The sequence below is a fragment of the Loxodonta africana genome, chromosome 26 (genome assembly GCF_030014295.1).
Source record: "Loxodonta africana isolate mLoxAfr1 chromosome 26, mLoxAfr1.hap2, whole genome shotgun sequence".
Lineage (NCBI taxonomy): Eukaryota > Metazoa > Chordata > Mammalia > Proboscidea > Elephantidae > Loxodonta > Loxodonta africana.
Window position 1 is genome coordinate 10,787,791 of NC_087367.1, and position 20,175 is coordinate 10,807,965.

Sequence of the window (20,175 nt, forward strand, 5' to 3'; positions counted from 1 at the left end):
TTTCCCAGTTTCATTCCCTACTGCTCTCCTCCAGCAGAAGCGTTGTGATCTAGGCCAATCGTTATTTGTATTATGAACAGTCACTGAGCTTACGTGACTTAGGCCCCTTAAGTATTATCCTCTCTGGTCAGAATCATCATTCAAGACCCACCCAAATGCATCTTTCTTTGTGAAATCCTCCCTGACACCATCCTCACGTTCACCCCTGGCTCCCCCACAGAACCAGTGCTGGCTCTGTGTATGCCTTGGTTCCTGCAGTTGTTACTGCACTCAGCACATTTTATTATGATTATTTGCCTTCCCACCTTATTTTTTCACTTTATTATAAGTTCCCAGGGGAACACTTACAGCAACTGTATACCTAAAAGCTAGCACAGAGCTGTCTCATAAGAGGAGCTCAATAAATGTTAGAAAATGTAATTAAATTCTAAATATTAAAAAGAGAACATTAAGGATAATGGGCAAAGTGAGCAAATAAGCAGTTCTTTAAAGAAGAAATACAAATAGCCAATAAGTATATGAAAAGAAGCTTGACTTCAATAAGGAAAGAAATATAAAATGAGGTATTATTTCTTGCCTAGCTGATTGAGAAGATTAAAGAGTGCTTCATACCCAAGGTTGGTAGAGATGTGGCCACATAGGTGCTCTTATACTCTTGCAAGTCTTTGGTTGGGGTGTAAATTACTATAACCGTTTTGAGGGGCAATTTAACAGTTACTATAAAATTTTTAACTGGGTATATCCTTTAACATAGCCATTTCACTTCTAGAAATTTTCTTTTTTTTGAAGAAACACTTGAATGAGTTCTGACAAATATATCAGCAATAATAGTCATGATGGATTATTTCTAATGATAAAAATAAGTAAATGGAATGATTCCAAATGTTAATTAACATGTAACTGGTTAAAAAATGCCTGGTAGACACATTGGAGCTCTGGCCCAGTGGTTAAGAGCTTGGCTGCTAATCAAAACATCAGTAGTTCAAATCTACCAGCCGCTCCTTGGAAACCCTATGGACCAGTTCCACCATGCCCTAGAGGATCACTATGAGTTGGAATCGACTTGACGACAATGGTTAGACACATAATATATAATGTCTTACAACACAATATGAATGAGCTATACCTATATAAACTGATATGGAAATATATTAAAACTGTATTTTTGACAGTTGCACATATATATATTTTAATACATATACAGAATAGGATTTTTTATATATACACATGCACATATATACACACTATTTTAATTTTGTTTTTTATTGAGTTTTAAAAATTTTTATTGTGCTTTAAGTGAAAGTTTACAAATCAAGTCAGTCTCTGATACAAAAATTTATGTACACCTTGCTATATACTCCTAGTTGCTCTCCCCCTAATGAGACAGCTCACTCCTTTCCACTCTATTTTCATGTCCATTCGGCCAGCTTCTGACCCCCTCTGCCCTCTCATCTCCCATCCAGACAGGATCTGCCCACACAGTCTCATGTATCTACCTGATCCAAGAAGCTCACTCCTCACCAGTATCATTTTCTGTCCCATAGTCCTGTCCAATCCCTGTCTGAAGAGTAGGCTTTGGGAATGGTTCCTGTCTTGTGCTAACAGAAGGTTCAGGGACCATGACCTCCAGGGTCCTTCTAGTCTCAGTCAGACCATTAAGTCTGGTCTTTTTATGAGAATTTGGGGTCTGCATCCCACTGCTCTCCTGCTCCCTCAGGGGTTCTCTGTTGTGTTCCCTGTCAGGGCAGTCATCAGTTGTAGCTGGGCACCATCTAGTTCTCCTGGCCTCAGGCTGATGTAGTCTCTGGTTTATGTGGCCCTTTCTGTCTCTTGGCCTCATAATTACCTTGTATCTTTGGTGTTCTTCATTCTCCTTTGCTCCGGGTGGGTTGAGACCAATTGATGCATCTTAAATGGCCACTTGCTAGTGTTTAAGACCCCAGACGCCACTCTCCAAAGTGGGATGCAGAATATTTTCTTTATAGATTTTATTATGCCAATTGACCTAGATGTCCCCTGAAACCATGGTCCCCAAACCCCCACCCCTGCTATGCTGGCCTTCAAAGCATTCGGTTTATTCAAAAACATCTTTGCTTTTGGTTTAGTCCAGCTGTGCTTACCCCTCCTGTGTTATATATGCACTCTTATTCTTGTAAAAAAGTTAGAAATTTTGTAAAGATCAGTTGTTTCACTTTTCAGTGGAAAAGTTAAAGAAAGACTGTTAAAATCATTGCAAGAGAAATACATTTGCAAGTGTAAGACCAGATTAACAAAGATAGTTGGTGACTCTCTACTTCAGGCATTGTCTACTAGATATCTGAAATGCCCAAGCAACAATCCATTTCAGAAGATGAGACCCATTACATGACTTTCAAAGGATTTATAATTATTCTTGATTGAACATTCTGTCATAGAAATAAAAAAAAACAAATGTTCATATCGTCAGAACAAGATATGGTGCCAGCCTTGCAGGAAACATTCTTTAAGATATCAGAAAGGAGAGAATGATGTAATTTAAATCCTATATAGTTTTAGGGGTTGTTATTATTTTTTTTTACTTGGACACATTTATCATCTTGATGATAACTTTCCTGGTGATTAATGAAGGGATCCTAGCAAGGCGCGGGTCTAGAAGCAGATGTGATGTTTCTCCCTAGCAGAGTGATTTGTGTTAATGTCCCATTTACAACATCTTGCCCTTCCTCGTCCACCTCCAATCCCAAATCAGAGAGGTGGTTGAATACACCAGTGCCGTGTCCCAAATTGGTTTCATAATCAGGTACATTGTTATTCTTGTAATGTCTCCTTTCCCTAATGGAAGTCCTAGAAACATCTGAAAAGCCCCAAATGACTGACAAGGCTGTCTTGCTTTACTTCATACACATGTATGTTATCAATGATTACTTAGTTGACTCTTTAATTTGTCTAAATTTGTGCAGGCTTAATGGAAACTGACAATGCAATTTTCTATTGAAAATTGCAAATGGCTGACTAAGCTGAGCAATTCACCTCCTCTCCATTCCTTTGTACGGATGTCTTATGCTACACTGGGACGCCTACACTTTGAAAATAGCTCATCTATATTCATTCGCCCATGCGTACAAATTGATTTGCGTGCTCATTTTGCAGTTTCCAAATATGCATTTGTTGCATAAATTTTTTTTCATATCTCACCCAAAATGACTCTTTTACCTCTTCCTCAAAAGTTTAGCTGGTGTGAGCCAACTGCACATAAAATCCAGCTGCATTCACAACTGCATTCCAATAGAAAATACCAAAAGAAGGAAGACGACAGGCTTAAGTCTCGCCATCGGACAGCTGCTACGGTTCAGATCCCTGAAATTACTCAGGGCAATACTGGAATTAAGTATTGTTCAGACTAGCCAGATCATTTACCAGCTCATGATTTATGGAAAAACTGTAGATATTTAGTGGTTGACTGATTGATAGGTTCTAATTTTCGCTTTTCCACTAATTAGCTGTTATCTTATTGGACCTCAGTTTCCTTACCTATCTCTCAGATAAGAAAACGAAACAACCCTAAAGTTAAAATAATAATGGGAGTGATGCCAGCAAATAATCTGGTATTATCACTATTTTGATGACTTTTAGCGTCTACTGGATCTTTTATACATAATTAAAAATTACACGAAGTAAAATTGTTATTATAGTAAATACAGTAATGTATTTTAATAATGCCCTAAGCAGTAATGGGCAGAAGAAGAAAGGAATTGCTATTTACCAATTGTCTACCGCATGCTGCTATTATCAATTTTATGTATTTTATCACATTTAATTCCTAAGATTTGTTTAATTATCTTCATTTTGCATTTAGGAAAACTAAGGCTCAGAGAGTACAAGCAGCAAAGAGGAGATTTGAACACAGAATTTTCTTGCCTAAGGTTCCCCCTCTGTCTCTACCATCACTACTTACAGCTTTAGAATAGTTGGAATGGGCCCTATGAAATCAAATACTCAAATGATCAAGAGTAAATCCTCTCTTTTTAAAGAGCTTAACAGCATTTGAGCTACTCTCAGTCTTCCTTCTTTCTTTGATGTAGAGTCAAACCTGCTTGACTTTTCAGTTTGTCTTTATGACTGGTCTCATTTATGCGTGGGTGAATGTATTATCCAATGGAATGACATATTGACAGGAATGAGCAGGGAACATGCTTTAAATATTGTTTCTAAAGGCTATAGGAGAACTGTAGGCAAACTCAGCATACGTAGAAGTCCTTAGTTCTCTGCTATTGTTTATTTCATCTGACCCTGAAAGTGTTTCTGGTTTGTGTATTTTTTTTTTAGCTCTGTTAAAGAGAAATCTTTCCACTGTTTCTTCCTCTCTTAGGGCTGTATCACCTTGTGACAGTTTTATCATATTTCTGTTTATTTTTCATCATATAACATCCAAACAATATACCTACCAAAATGACAGTTATTGAAGAGAAGGAAATATCTCTGATAATCCTTTCCTATTCTTTGCAGATCGTTACTCTATAGATTTGTGCACATTTTAGCTAAATATCTTTTTTGATAATAGTTTGTCTAAAAATTTACCCAGAGTAAGAAATTAACATTTATGTTAAAATGGATTCCATGAAAATTTTTATCGTATTTTTCTGCAAATAACGCAGCCCTGTAAATAATGTGCAGCATAGCTTACTTACGAAAACAGTGAGGGAGGGTTGTGCAGTTGGCAAAAAACGTATGATATGTGCATCATTAGTGTAAAAATTTGGTATTTAACCAAGGTTACTCTTTTCTGCTTTTAAAAAATTATCAAGTTGTTAATTTCACAAAAATAGTTCCCTGAAAAAATAAAAATAATACAGAAAACACAAAAATAGGTAGATAAGTAAAAGTACATTTTTAAGTGTATGGTGGTTAAATATACGTTATGCTAACTTTTCCTATACCCTTGAACATACCTAGGTAAGTTAGTTTGACATTGGATCTTGATTTTTTAAATAACTCATAAAGTGTATTCCTAGCCTCCTGTTATATCACCAAAACTTCTGTAATGATTGAGAAATCACGCTAGAGTTCATACATGTTTAAGGTTCCTGGGTGGCACAGATGGTTTGCACCGGATGACTGACCTAAAGGTTGGCAGTATGAACCCACCCATTGGTACTGCAGAAGGAAGGCTTGGCAATCTGCTTCCGTAAAGATTGCAGCCAAGAAACCCTACAGGGCAGTTGTGCTCTGTAATGCATGGAGTCGCCATGAATTTGAATCTGTTCAACAGCCACAGGCTTTTAGGTTTACACACACGTTTTATCCTTTTTAGATTTCAAAACCGCCAAATGAGTATTAGATCAATTTTCTTTGGCCAATAGTAATTTTTGACTACCATCTATATATTTCAAAAATTGTTAAAAAGTGTTTCTGTTTATCTTCTGACAGATTATTTCTAATTGCTTATCAAAACAAAGGTAATAGTCACAAAATGGTATTCTAAAGTAAAAATGAATCGATGGTTATAGCTAATTATGCCATTAGTGTCTAAGGTAGTAATGGATGCACCAGAGAGATAATCTCTAAAGATTTATGCAATTCTAAATAATTTTCAAAGGCACTAGGGTAGACACTGGGGGTACATTTGTGATCAGATGGTCCTGGTCACTGCTGCCGTAGAGTTTATAATCTACAGGTAAATACAGACATGTACAACGCCAATAATACAGCGTGATAGAGTGCACAGGGCATACAACTCATATTTAGGGGGTAGCTAAGGCTTCCCAGAAGATAAAACAGCTAAGGAGAGACTTTAATATGAATGGAGTTAGCTAATGGAGCAAAAGGGAGAAGAGAGAAGAGCATGCAAACAGAGACTGTCTCATTTGAAGAACCAAAAATAGTTTGCAGCGTCTGGTGCACAGGGAAAGATGGAGAAGGGAGGTAAACTGCAACATACAGGCAGGCAACTAAGCATTGTAAGCTGTAAACTGTGGTAAAGTGCCTAGCATTTATCTTTTCACTGTCTGGTGAAGTTATAAGAACAGGATATAAGATTATAAATTTAAAAAGACCACTGTGGCTACAGTGGTATGTCTTGGATGGGAAGCAAAATTAGAAATGAATGATAGCGTGGAATAATTAACTAACATAACTGTGGACCCAAATGAGACAAAGCCAGAGGTTCTTGGAAGAAATATCTGTGATTGGCAATAGATTTACTCATGTTCTGAAGATTGTTGCTGTCCACCATACCTAGAAGCCTAACAAGAGAGTGTAGATTATATCTTGGGAAGGGAGGCAAGGCCTAGCAGTGAATAATTGGGATAAGGGTAAATTAGTTGTCCAGTTAGCGTGAAGAACGAGAGAGGGAAGAGCACAGAACACTATCAGAGCAAAATCCAGACAATGAGGCAGGTCATAGATCCAGTAAACAGAATAATCAAAGGAAACCAGGAGAGGCAGAAATGAGAATAAAAAATTTGGCTATTTTCTACAAACAGCTAGGTATGGGCAGACACATACTCCAGTGATTGTACAAAGTATTCTCTCTTTTGAGATAAGATTGGTTCATCACGTTTCACCATAGTCAAAAATTAATATCTGTCAAGACTTTTCCCTTTCCATGGATCTGTTTTTCATGCTTACCAAGCACATTTCCAGTTCTAATCCAAACTTGCAGCTATTTTGGAGTTAGGAAATTGCTCCTTTAGAGGGGTGGGAGAAGTGAGCCTTTGAGTCACTGGTTGTAAACCACCCCCTCACTGTAAGATAATGTATTTGCATCCAGATTTGCAGGTGAGGGGGAAGAGAATAAAAAGTGCTAAGCTCCTTATCCAAGAGCCCCCTATTAACAAATGCTTCTTTATAAAATCGTGTATTTTCAAGTTACTTTCATGAAACATTCCAGAAAATCCTTTTTCTAAAATGTTCATGAGTTTTAAAATGTTGATTTACCTATGTAATAAATATCATCTAGAGTAATGACACGTCCAAACAAAGTACACTCCGAAGCAAGAAAGAAGGGAATGAGGAGCAACCAAAGAGAGAAACAGCCTGTTTTGAAAGCAACATTTGCTTAATGGCTGCTACTTCTCTCTTAGGCTCTGGGTAGGTCCTTTGTTTTCTCAGTCTGTTTATTTACCCTGTCCTTCATCACCTGTCTAAGGCTTTGTCCAAGGCAGGTGTGTTTGCTGATGGCCATCCACCAGCCATGGAAGCATTAGCCAGACTCCTAGCTAGGGTCTCCTTGCTCTAACTCCAGGAAACTGGAAAAATGACAAAGTTTCTTTAAAACCCAAGAAATGAGGGTCTACTCAGGATAAAGACTGAAGGCACTGGGGGAGGCAAGGAGTTCCTGAAATTGGTTTTCAACAAGTCTGTGAAAAGAGAGCTCTAATATGTTCCAAAGATGACGGTGGAAATGGTGAGCAGGGAAGAATGAGTAACAGCCACCACGTCTTTATTCCCTCATAGCTGAAACTTCGACGTAATGGTGTTTCATTTTTGTCACTCACTTCCTGTTTGATATATGGTTAAAAAGAGTATTACTCAACTTTTTTTTTTTTTTTTTTTTAACTTCCTTCCTTCTCATAGAGATATGTATACTGGTGTGCATAATGTGGGCCATTTTGTCCCCATGTATGGGGAAGCTCGGAATCAGTAAGATAAATACATCTAGTTTCTCGAAGTATTTTTTGCACAGTCTTTTTTTTTTTTTTTCAATTAGAATTACTTCCATGCCTAGTGGTAGCCACACCACATCCTCCGTAGAGGTAGACTATAACTAAATAAATTCGTTTTTAAAATAGTATACTTTGATGATTCAATGTGGTATTAATTTTTGGAAAGGAAGTTTCAAGAAAAGCTTAAAAGAACACCATAATTAATCTCTAATTTTTTTTCTTGTTCTGGAATATGTAGCAGTTAGAACCATATGTAGAGATGATCTGAATCAGTGCTCATGATGTTGCATATTTATGAGTTGAGTTTTTAATACTCTACAGTTTAAATAAATGTAATTCAGTTAGACATAAATCTCACATTCCTTTAGGTGTGCACCATAACTGACCTTTTAGCTGATGACAGTACTCTCACTTTGATAAGTCATAATTATTCGGGAATTCCTGCAAAGTCCTGTATACTTGTTTGTTTGTCTTACCTTGTTAGAGCTGCAAGTAATAGCAGATGCTCATTTGAGTAGGACTTTAGGGACTCTTGAACTGTAATAAGGAAAACCTCTCCTCCTCCCCCTCGTTCTTTTTTAGGATCATTAAATTTATCATTTCCTTCAGCTGGGGGAGTTTACATATTAATGCCTGAACAGAGTCTTCATTTGTCATAAATTCAAGAAGGATTTCCTAAGAAATGAAAAAGTCTTTGAAAATGTCCAAGTTACAGAAGCGGTAGACTTTTGGATTCTGTAGAAGAGACCATGAAGAATATCTACTACAACCACCCTTTTTAGAGATGAACAAACTGAGGCAGAAAAATTAATGAGTTCCAGAGCCGGAACAAAAACATGAGCCCAGCATAGCTTCCGTCATTCCATTTTCAGGTAGCAAAGAAAATAGCACTTAAAAGATTACATTCCATGATCTTATAGGTATGAGGCAATACTTCCGAGGAGTGTCTCCTTTGTTTTCTTTTGGTTACATTCACAGGGAACCCTTTCCTTGGTCTGGCCTGATTGAGAAACTTTTTTCCTAAGTAAATGGAAGGCACTTTCAGATGCGTAACAACAAGCTCTATGTATGCACTAGAAAATAAATGTGTTTTTCTCATGGAAACTCATTTTAACAAATTCATCATTACATGAGTCTCTTACTTTGTATTTTAGAATACAAAAGCAATGGTGAACTACAGTAAATAAATCAAAATGCTCACAATATGGAGTAAGATTCCCTTTTCTACGAAAGCCTGTCAGTTGATGAAAAGGGTAGTTTCCTAGAAACACTACATTTTAATAGCGCTTCCGATCGTGCCATAACAGAGTGTTTAGTGTACTGTGTCAGGAACATTTAGGAAACGTCATTAAATATAAAGACTCATTTTTTTCTTATTAAGAATGAAATAAGACAACTGCCCATACTAAACAATAGCACAAACGAGGGGTTCATATTTTGTAATGTTTGCAATGTCTACATTTTAATAAAACAAAGCTCAAATACTCTGCCTGAAAGCATCATTGGAGGAAAAAAAAAAAAAAAGTATGCCTAATTGATCTCCCTTTTGGGGAGCTTGGTAAAATTGGTGTGGAAGATCAAAACCTAAGTGATTCATTCATTACAATTTTCATAAACGTGTGGATCTGTTTTTTATTTTTAAGTAGAGGATAGTACAGTAATGAAGTTCAGTTTGCAGATAAAAGATTTCCAGGTTCTGTTTTATCAAATTGCTCTTTTGAAAAGGCACCAACAAAATGACGCTCCCGGCTTGCTTTTCTACTCTGGCTTGCGTTTGAACTCTTGGTCATTAAAGTTCCAACAACACAATTACCTTTTCTAGGAAAACGACTGATCCTTTTTTCTTCCCTCCCCACAATGAATCTACCATTGTGTATATATGTGGGTTGGAACCATATGGTGGCAGTAAACTTGATTTGAGTTTTACTTTGTTTGGTACACAGAGCATTCATTCAGCCCTGAAGATATGCTAAAACAAAACACAGAGCCTATTCATACACCAAATCAGGGGCAAGCATTATAATCCTCTTTAGTGTTTGTCATATTTTTCAGTCTACTCTTGGCTATAAGTGCTTGCATCCTTGCAAGTTCCAGCGTGAGTGCTTTCTGCCCTACTTGTAGATTGCACTGGAAGCCTGGTCTCCTGTGTATCTGAAGCTAGGCCTGCTTCTGATATAAAAAAAGGAGACATAAAAATAGAGGAGTAATTAAGTAGTGGCCACTATACGTTGTCAGGAGGGTACAGTCCCTGGAGAAGGACATCATGCTTGGCAAAGTACAGAGTCAGCGAAAAAGAGGAAGACTCTCAACGAGGTGGATTGACAAGGTGGCTGCAACAATGAGCTCAAGCATAGCTACGATCGTAAGGATGGCACAAAGAACTATGTTTTCTGTTGTGGTACGTCTTTTGTAGATAATGACTGTTTTTGTCTTTAAGTTTGAGTAGACAATAACTATGCAAATTGAGCTTACAGAATTGAGGTTCAAATTCTTCATAAAGTAGTACTGAAATTTCAAAATATGGCACATTAAAAAAAAACCAAAAACATTTTCTCTGTTACTTCTTCCTTCCTCATGTTTTCAATCTAAGTATCTAATCTTCAACCACAGAACCCCATTTTTTGAATCCTTCGTCTTTTTCAAGAAATGGCTGTACAACCCCATTTTTTTAATCCTTTTGTCTTTTTTCCAGAAATGGTTGTATGATTTTGTACCTGTTAATTTTATCTATAAAATAGTCAGAATATTTCAAACCTCAGTGAATGTAAGGACTAGATGAAATAATTCATTCTTTCAAAAAGTGTTCTCATAGCTCCCTTGCTATGGGCTGAGTACTACTGTAGATATTGGGAGAACCTATTACACCTTGCTTTCGAGTCAATTCTGACTCATAGCGACCCTATAGGATAGAGCGGAATTGCCCCATAGGGTTTCCAAGGAGCTATTGATGGATTGGAACTGCTGACCTTTTGATTAGCAGCCAGCCTCTTAACTACTGCGCCATGAAGCTGTGAAAAAACAAAGGACTGCTTTTATGGATACGGTCACTTGAGAAGGCATGTGATAAATAAATGAATGCTGTTGTTTGTTATTGTGTGGCCTTGAGTTGATTCCGATTCACAGGAACCCGATAGGACAGTGTAGAACTGCCTTACGGGATTGTCTATGCTATACTCTTTATGGGAGCAGATTGCCAAGTCTTTTCTCCCATAGAGCCTTTCATTTAGCTGCTGAGCACTTAACCGTTGTGCCACCGGGGCTCATTTAAATAAATAAGTAAGGATATTATATACTGTAATATGATTCAAGAAAGTGCCAAATGCAATGAAGAGAATTGTTGGTTAGGTGCCTCCAGTCGGTTCTGACTTATAGCAACCCTATATACAACAGAACAAAATACTGCCCAATTCTGTGCCATCCTCACAATTGTTGTTATGGTTGAGTTGATAGTTTCAGGTAGCGTGTCAATCCATTTTGTCGAGGGTCTTGCTCTTTTTGCTGACCCAAACATGAAATCCTTCTCCAGGGACTGGCCCCTCCTGATAACATGTACAAAGTACATGTCACAAAGCCTCAGCATCCTCACTACTAAGGAGCATTCTGCCTTTACTTCTTCCAAGACACATTTGTCTCTCCTTACAGTCCATGATATTATTCAGTGTTCTTCACCAGCACCCTAATTCAAATGCATCAATTCTTCTTCGATCTTTCTTATTCATTGTCCAGCTTTTGAATACATATGAGATCATTGAAATACCATGACTTGAGTCAGGCTCACCTTAGTCCTCAAAGGGACATCTTTGCTTTCTAACACTTTAAAGAGGTCTTTTGCAGCAGATTTGCCCAGTGCAGTGCATCTTTTGATTTCTTGACTGCTGCTTCCATGGGCATTGATTGTGGATTCAAGTAAAAGGAAATCTTTGACAACTTCAGTCTTTTCTCTGTTTATCATGATGTTGCTTATTGGTCCAGTTGCGAGGATTTTTGTTCTCTTTATGTTAAGTTGTAATCCATACTGAAGGCTGTGGTCTTTGATCTTCATCAGTAAGTGCTTCAAGTCCTCTTCCTTTTCAGCAAGCAAGGTTGTGTCATCTGTATAACATGGGTTGTTAATGAGTCTTCCTCCAATCCTGATGCCATGTTCTTCTTCATATAGTCCAGCTTCTCAGATTATTTGCTCAGCACACAGGTTGAATAAATATGGTGAAAGGATACAACCCTGACTCACACCTTTCCTGACTTTAAACCACTTGCTCTGTTTGAGGGACTGCATCTTGGTCAATATACAGGTTTCTGACGAGCACAATTAGGCGTTCTGGAATTGCCATTCTTCGCAATGTCATCCATAATTTGCAATGATTTATACAGTCGAATGTCTTTGCATGGTCACTAAAACACAGATAAACCTCTTTCTGGTATTCTCCACTTTCAGCCAAGATACACCTGACATCAGCATGATGTCCCCTGTTCCACGTCATCTTCTGAATCTGGCTTAAGTTCTGGCACTTCTCTGTTGATGTGCTACTGTACCTGTTTTTGGATTATCTTCAGCAAAATTTTATTTGTGTGTGATACTAATGATATAGCTTGATAATTTCCGTGTTCTATTGAATCATCTTTCTTTGGAATAGGCACAGATATGGATCTCTTCCAGTCAGTTGACAAGGTAACTGTCTTCCAATTTTGGCATTGATGAGAGAGTGCTTCCAGCATTGAATCCGTTTGTTGAAACATCTCAATCAGTATCCTGTCAATTCCTGGAGCCTTGTTTTTCGCCAGTGCCTTCAGTGCACTTTGGGCTTCATCTTTCAGTGCCATCAGTTCTTGATCATATGCCACCTCCTGAAGTGGTTGAACATCAGCCAGTTCTTTTTGGTACAGTGACTCTGTGTATTCCTTCCATCTTCTTTTGATATTTCCTTCATCGTTCAATATTTGGGCCATAGAATCCTTCAAAACTGTAACCCAAGGCTTCAGTTCTTTTGGCTTGAAAAATGGTGAGTGTGTTCTTTCATTTTTGTTTTCTAACTCCAGGTCTTTGCACATTATATAATACTTTAGTTTGTCTTCTCAAGCCACCCTTTGAAATCTGTTCAGCTCTTTTACTTCATCATTTCTTCCATTCACTTTAGGTACTCTACCTCCAAGAGCAAGTTTCAGAGTCTCTACTGACATCTATTTTGCTCTTTTGTTTCATTCATGTCTTTTTAATAACCTTTTGTTTTCTTCGTGAATGATGTCTTTGATGTCATCCACAACTCATCTGGTCTTTGGTCATTAGTGTTCAGTGTGTCAAATATATTCTTGAGGTGGTTTCTAAATTCAGATGGGATATACTCAAAGTCGTACTTTGGCTCTCATGGACTTTTAAAATTTTCTTCAGCATCGACTTGAGCAATTGCTGGTCTGTTCTGCAGTTGGCTTCTGGCCTTATTATGACTGATGATATTGGCCTCTATCATCTCTTTCCATAGATATAGCCAATTTGATTCCTGTGTATTACATCCAGCATGGTCTTTGCTTATAGTTGGCCGTTTATGTCATTGAAAAAAGGTATTTGCAATGAATAAGTTGTTCTCGGAAAATTCTGTCATGCAATCTGGCATTGTTTCTGTCACCATGGCCATATTTTATAACTGTACATCCTTCTCCTTTGTTTCTAACTTTAAAATTCCACTCCCAGTAATTATCAATGCATCTTGATTCATGTTTGATCAATTTCACATTGCAGGAGTTCGTAAAAATCTTCAGTTTCTTCATCTATGGCCTTAGTGTTTGGTGTGTAAATTTGAATAGTAGTTGTATTAACTGGTCTTCATTGTAGGCATACGGGTATTATTCTATCAGTGACAGCATTATAGTTCAGGATAGCTCTTGAAATGTTCTTTTTGATGACGAAAGTGATGCCATTCCACTTCAATTTGTCATTCCCTGCATAGTAGATCATAAGATTGTCCAATTCAAAATGGCCAATGCCAGTCCATTTCAGCTCACTAATGCATAGGATATCGATCTTTAAATGTTCCATTTCATTTTTGATGACTTCCAATTTTCCTAGATTCATGCTTTGTACATTCCATGTTCCTATTATTACTGGATGTTTGCAGCTTTTTTTTCTCATTTTGAGACGTGCCACATCAGCAAATGAAGGCCCTGAAAGCTTTACTCCATCCACAACATTAAGGTTGACTGTAGTTTGAGGAGGCAGCTCTTCACCTATCGTGTTTTGAGTGCCTTCTAACCTGAGGGGCTTATCTTCCAGCAGTATTATCAGACAGTGTTATGCTGCTATTCATAAAATTTTCACTAGTCAATTTTTTAAGGAAATTGGTAGGAAATTAACAAAGTTTTTTGACTACATTAACGAATAAGTGAGAGTGATTGTAGTGGACCAACAAAGATAAGAAACAGATTAGTGAATTAATTAATTAATGTGGTGTCTGCCTTCCTTATGTAACCCCTGGGTACCATGCTGGCACATTGTGCAATGGATTATACCAGTGATGGGAATCTACTCAGTGGGACAAGCTGCTGGAGGAATGTTGGAGTGTTCTTCAGGGTAAGGCAGTTGGAAACATTCTCTGCTACAATTTAAGTCTTTATTACACATTATTTCTTGGACAAAAGAGTATCTTAGTCAATTGTGGTTTCAATTTTTCAGGAATACTTGTAATCATTACTAGGTCACACTTTGTTTTTAATCTATTTACTGAGTATTTAGTATATTCTAAGAATGGTGCTTACCACTGAACTAAATGCATTTCATTAGTCAATTTCTGTACTAATTTTACAAATATTTGTTGAATTGATACTGCAGTGTGTGTGCAAACATGGTCCCTAATTTTCAGGGGTTCCCATTATTTGATGAGTGCATTGCTACAAAGCCTTGTAAATACTTTAAAATATCATTCCTTTACATACAGGTTATTTGAAATATGATTCTATGATCAATACCACTTTACTATAGGTGTCTTTTCTAATTATAACCTTAGCAGTTTGTCAGTGGAGCAGCACTTAAATATATGTCAGACATATGCTAAGCACTTTCCATGCATATCCTCAGGCAATCTTACTCTTAGTAGCATTCTTCCATGCCATGTAAGTCCAAAGTTCTTTTCTGAAGACCTGTTAGAATCAGACATGATAAGGGCTGAATGTGATCTGTTATCTTTGAAGTCTTCAAACAGTATAATTTGTGAATAAACAAGTGGAAATCATTTTAGCATGCTGATTAATATAAAAGTCAGTTTGAATGTGAAGGATTTTTCCTTGGATGCTACAGAGGAAATGGCTCCTATATCTCAACACCCTATTTGCAGTGACAGACTAGTTAACACATGAGCTCTCAATTTTGGAATGAGAACTTTCAAACATAGCTGAAATATATCTGACCTTACTGTTTTCTCTGCTCATGCACGCATGTGTGTATGTGCACGCATGTGTATGTTGGTGAGTAATAGTTTATTAGATACTGATATTGCTGTCTTCCTAATAAACTCACTGAGATTCTTAGAATGACTGATTTAAAATGATAACATCATAGTTAATGGGCAAGATAAAGTAAGGGAGAGATGGAATAGCATACATAATGCCAGTAAACCAGAATGATTTCTTTGTGTAAACAACTTTGGTCTGTCTTCCTTTGGCTACCATTAAAGTTGATACTGTTTTCTGTTTTATGGATTAAACCTGACTTTTCTGGAAAGCACATTTCTCTGGCCTTCTCTTTTGATTTCTTCTAATCTAAAAAATCAGAAATCTAAATGGCATTTTGAAATATAAGTATATGTAAGTGTATAAGTAATCCACATTTTATTTAAGAAAATATATTCATTATATATTGGTTTTCAGAAATATCATTCATATTAGTCTAAATTAAAATTCTTTAAAAAATGTTTTCTCTGTTGACTACTTAACACCTGGAGATATTTTCTTTGGAAAAATTTGGTCATAGAGCTGAATAACGACAGTATAGAAAAAAATTGCCCAATTAAAAAGAATTGTGATTATTTTCTGTTCCTAACAAACTTAATCATAGAAATCAAATGTTTTCTTGCCATTTTCTAAACTCTAGGAACCATAAAAAAGAAAGAAGGTGGTAAGCACCCTCATGGACACATTTCCCCTTTAAAATACAACTTACAAATAATTATGACAGAGACAGAAAAACTCCACCACAGCTGTAGCCAGCATAGGAGACCTCCCAGAGGAGGCCAACCACTCTTGTGGCTCACTTCCCACCCAGTTCCACGTATCGTGTAGATATCATCTGCTCGGTGAAACCTAGGTAATGCGCAGATCCTAATATAAAGAGAATCCATGAAATGTCATTTTTAACCTTCTAGCCCTAATGGTGGTAGAAGTAACGTAGAAGGAGGCTAAACTGGCTGCTGACTGTGTCCTTCCTCAGCCAGTTACCTAGCTCTCTGCATTTGAACAATTCTTATGCACGGTTTCCCCACCTCTGAAATGAAGAGGTTGCTCTGAATGATTTAAAAGGTTGTTTTCTAGCTCTAGAATCCTGAAGCTATTAACTTGATGAAGGCCAGATGCCGGGTAAACGCAGAAGCTGGGCTGGGAACTGAGGTCTTCTGGATTTTATTCCAGGGCTCCTTTCCTTTTCCGCTGCTGCCTCTGACACTAATCCAATGTGTGATAAATAAATGCACATGTATATGCAAACACAAGTACACACATGCACAAAGTTTAAGCTATTTTAAACTAGTCTTGTGGATACTCAACATGATTCACCTTGTTTGGTGAAGGGAAGGTAAGCCTATCCTCTCTGATTTCACCCTAGCTCACCAAAATTTCCATCTGTGCTTTTCCTGGAAGATGTCAGGTAATAGTTTCCTTCAAGAGAGTATATCTATATCTATCTATCTATCTCTATATATTTGGCTTTAACAAGCAGAAGTTTATTCTTTTATAGTCTAGTAGGCAAGAAGTTCAAATTCAGGGCCTTAGCTCCAGGGGAAGGCTTTCTCTCTCTCTTGGCTCTGGAAGAAGATTCCTCTCGTCAATCTTCCCCTGGACTAGGAGCTTCTTTGTGCAGGAACCCCGGATCCGAAGGACGCCCTCTTCTGGTGCAGCTTTCTTGGTGGTATGAGGTTCCCGCTGTCTGCTCACTTCCTTTTCCTTTTAGCTGTCTCTTTTTTTATTCTTAATTGTGCTTTATATGAAAGTTTACAGTTCGAGTTGTTTCTCATACAAAAATTTATACACACATTGTTATGTGACCGTAGTTGTTCTCCCTATAATGTGACAGCAAACTCCTCATCTCCACCCTGTATTTCCCATGTCCATTCAACCAGCTCCTGTCTTTTTTTTCCTTCTCATCTCGCCTCTGGACAGGAGCTGCCTATTTAGTCTCATGTATCTATTTGAGCTAAGAAGCACTATCTTCACAAGTACCATCTTTTAGTCTAGTCTAATCTTTGTCTGAGGAGTTGGCTTTGGGAATGATTTCAGTTCTGGGTTAACAGAGATTACGGGGACCGTGTCCCTGCAGCCTCAGCCAGACCATTAAGTCTAGTCTTTTTACTAGAATTTGAGTTCTGCACCCCACTTTTCTCCTGCTCCGTCAAGGACTGTCTCGTGTTCACTGACAGGGCAGTCATTGGTGATAGCTGGGCACCATCTAGTTCTTCTGGTTCTCAGGCTAATGGAGTCTCTAGTTTATGAGGCCTTTTCTGTCTCTTGAGCTAATATTTTCTTTGTGTCTTTGGTGTTCTTCATTCTCCTTTGCTCCAGGTGGGTTGGGACCAGTTGCTGTACCTTAGATGGCTACTTGATAGCTTTTAAGACCCCAGACACCAATTACCAAAGTGGGATGCAGGACATTTTCTTAATAAACTTTGTTATGCCAATTGGTCTAGATGTCCTCAAGGGAGTATTTTTTAAGCAAAGTGCTTACGCATTTGGAACATTGTGCCACAAAATTACAGAATTAAAGAAAAAATTATCACCCACCTTCAAACTGTCCATTTATCATCTTCCAACAAAGTGATTGATTGATTTCCTCTCTCATCCTTTGAGTCATGGGAGCTCAATATTTCCATGATATCTCCTTGCAGAACTGCTCACTCCACATAGCCAAGACTATCCTCCTCTATAATAGCCTTGCCCACTGATATATGGACTTTGAAGACCAGGGCCTATTTAAATACTTATCTACTGAAATAATTGCAATTTTTTACAAATCTGAACGCTACTACCATGAAGGTCCCTTCCCACCATGAGACAGTGAGCCGGAATGACAGCGTGGAGATTAAAGCGTGCAGAACATTCTACCTGAGGCCTTTGCCCAGTCATACAGGAGTTACTGAGCTGAGTCTCTGAGCCGGCCTACTCCATATGAAGCCAGGACTTGTCGGCAGTTGCATTTATCTTTGACTGAAACTTTATTTATCCTTGAACTACTGGGTGGGACAGAACATTGATTTAAAATCCACTGACATCTTTCCAAATTCTCCCATCTTCGGATGCAGTTCCTTCAGGTCTGGGTTCTCTGAGGCCATTAATTTGTCATGTGACCTTGGTGTATTCATTATTTCTTTCTGAGTGGAATTCAGTGACCTCTAAGATGCCTTTCAGCTTGACGATGCATTGTTTCTCTGTTTAGGCCCTTTTGTCAGCCCCTAAAGCAATGCATCTCTCCCCCAAATTAATACTAAGAGACCTCTTGACTGATAGGTTAGACCTCAGTATAAAAGCTCCCATGGATGTATTTCTTTCCTAAAATGATCTTTTATATTCAATATTATTACCCTATATTTCCCTTGAACTGAGTGCAAACACTGTTCTTCAAGGTTGGGTGACTTTAATATTTAAGACAGAAATTCACATTGAGAATGAATTTTGAAGAAAAGAATAAAAAGCCCAATATAACCGCACCAGTGTTGATTCTTGATTACCAAGTAAGGTCCAGGTTACTTCATATCCTGTGCTTTGCTGGGGCTTTCCCAAAGTTAATTTTTGCAGTTGTTGTTTGGTATGTAATTTAAAACCCTAGTTTTAATTTATGCTTTTTAAAAACCCAGATGTGTGTATTACATGTGTAATTTGTATTATCTACAGCTTTGGTAATTATCTGTTAGTATTAATGACCATTTCCTGCATGTGTGGCACAGACCTAATGCGTTCTCCAGGAGTGACCTGCATCTCAATTAGAAACACTCCTGGTGGAAGGGACAGCTTAAAAATCATTGCTCTGAATATGATCAGGTTTGTTGGAGGATAGATACAAGCTTAGATCCCTGGCCTAAACATTCTGCTGTACCTCCCTTCTTATGTCCTTCTGCCGTAGAGAGGACTATCATGATAAACTCTGATAATGTAGGGATCTGTGTAAGTCCACAGGGTCTTGACAGAGTGATCAAGTGCAACTGGGACACTAGAATGTAGCTTTCTCCACAATTAAGTCTTTTTTTTTTGCAAATCGTGATAAACTCTAGTAATGTAGGGAGGGACCTGTGCAAAACTGAATGTTTCAACTAGGTGATCAAGTATAGCTGGGACATTTGAGTATTGTTTTCTCCGTACCAAACCAAACCCTTTGCCGTAGAGTGGATTCTGACTCATAGTGACCCTATATGAGTTTTCTGCATAGTTAAGTCTATATTTTTTTCTTGTAAGGAGTGTATCCCTTGGAGATCAGAGGGTAAAATACAAGTGATATTTAGCCTCAATGTGGTTTATTAAATTTAGTTGCGTATTTTTATGTGCATATGTGTTTTTATTAGTGCAGCTTAATAGTTAAGAGTGTAGGCTCTGGAATCAGTCTGTGTGGGGTCAAGCACTTAGGAACTCTGTAACAGTGCTAGTATATTTAACCCCTCTGAAGTCTTTCTCCTCTGTGGATAGAGACAATGGTAATCCCTACCTTGAATGGTTGTGGGAAATATTAACCATGAAATGCTTAGAAGTGTGCCTGGCGTAGTGAAAGAACATAGTAAATAAAACCTAAAACCTATTTTTTAGACTTTGTGGGAGTATATTTTGGGAAACGAAGTGGGTGTTCTGGCGAGATTAGTTAGAATAGTGAGGGTAGGAAAATAGAAGGGAGTTGAAAGTGAAAAGATACGCTGTTTAAGGAATAAAGATTTATAAAGTGCTTGGGGTTCCCCTTTGCAGCATAGTAATAAGCCTTTCCTCTAGCAAGTGAATGGCTTCGATGGAAAGCAGATAAAAGATTTTTTTGTGTATAATTATTATTGTGAATAATGCTTTGTAAATAATATGTCAAGGAGCCTAATGCTCGTGTAAGATGGTCTATGGAATAAACAGTGTTATGTGGATTCTACGATTGTAGTAGCATTCCACTTCTACAGCGTTTTACCGGGAATGAAAAATATTTTCTCATGAGGTACGGGTATACTGGCAACTTTAAAAGCGGTGCTGATAAAGAATATGGATAGTAGTCTCAGGATTCAAAAGAACCATGGCAAGTTGGAGAATAAACCCTAATTAATAGAATCAATAAAGTTTCAGTCACTGACTAATGAAGGGCTGGCTTAATGAAACTCTGAGG

At 37.7% G+C, this 20,175-nt stretch overlaps 1 protein-coding gene across 18 annotated transcripts in view; it reads left to right on the plus strand.

Annotated features, from left to right (window-relative positions):
- Nucleotides 1-20,175, plus strand: part of NRXN1 (neurexin 1) — a 1,235,746-nt gene that overhangs the window by 18,036 nt on the left and 1,197,535 nt on the right. The window contains exon 3 of one of the 18 annotated variants that reach the window (XM_003417609.4): nt 16,889-16,904. The exons of the other annotated variants lie outside the window; for them this stretch is intronic. Within the exon in view, the coding sequence (XP_003417657.2) occupies nt 16,889-16,904 (16 nt within the window). The remainder of the gene's footprint in view (nt 1-16,888; nt 16,905-20,175) is intronic. 18 annotated transcript variants of the gene reach the window in all.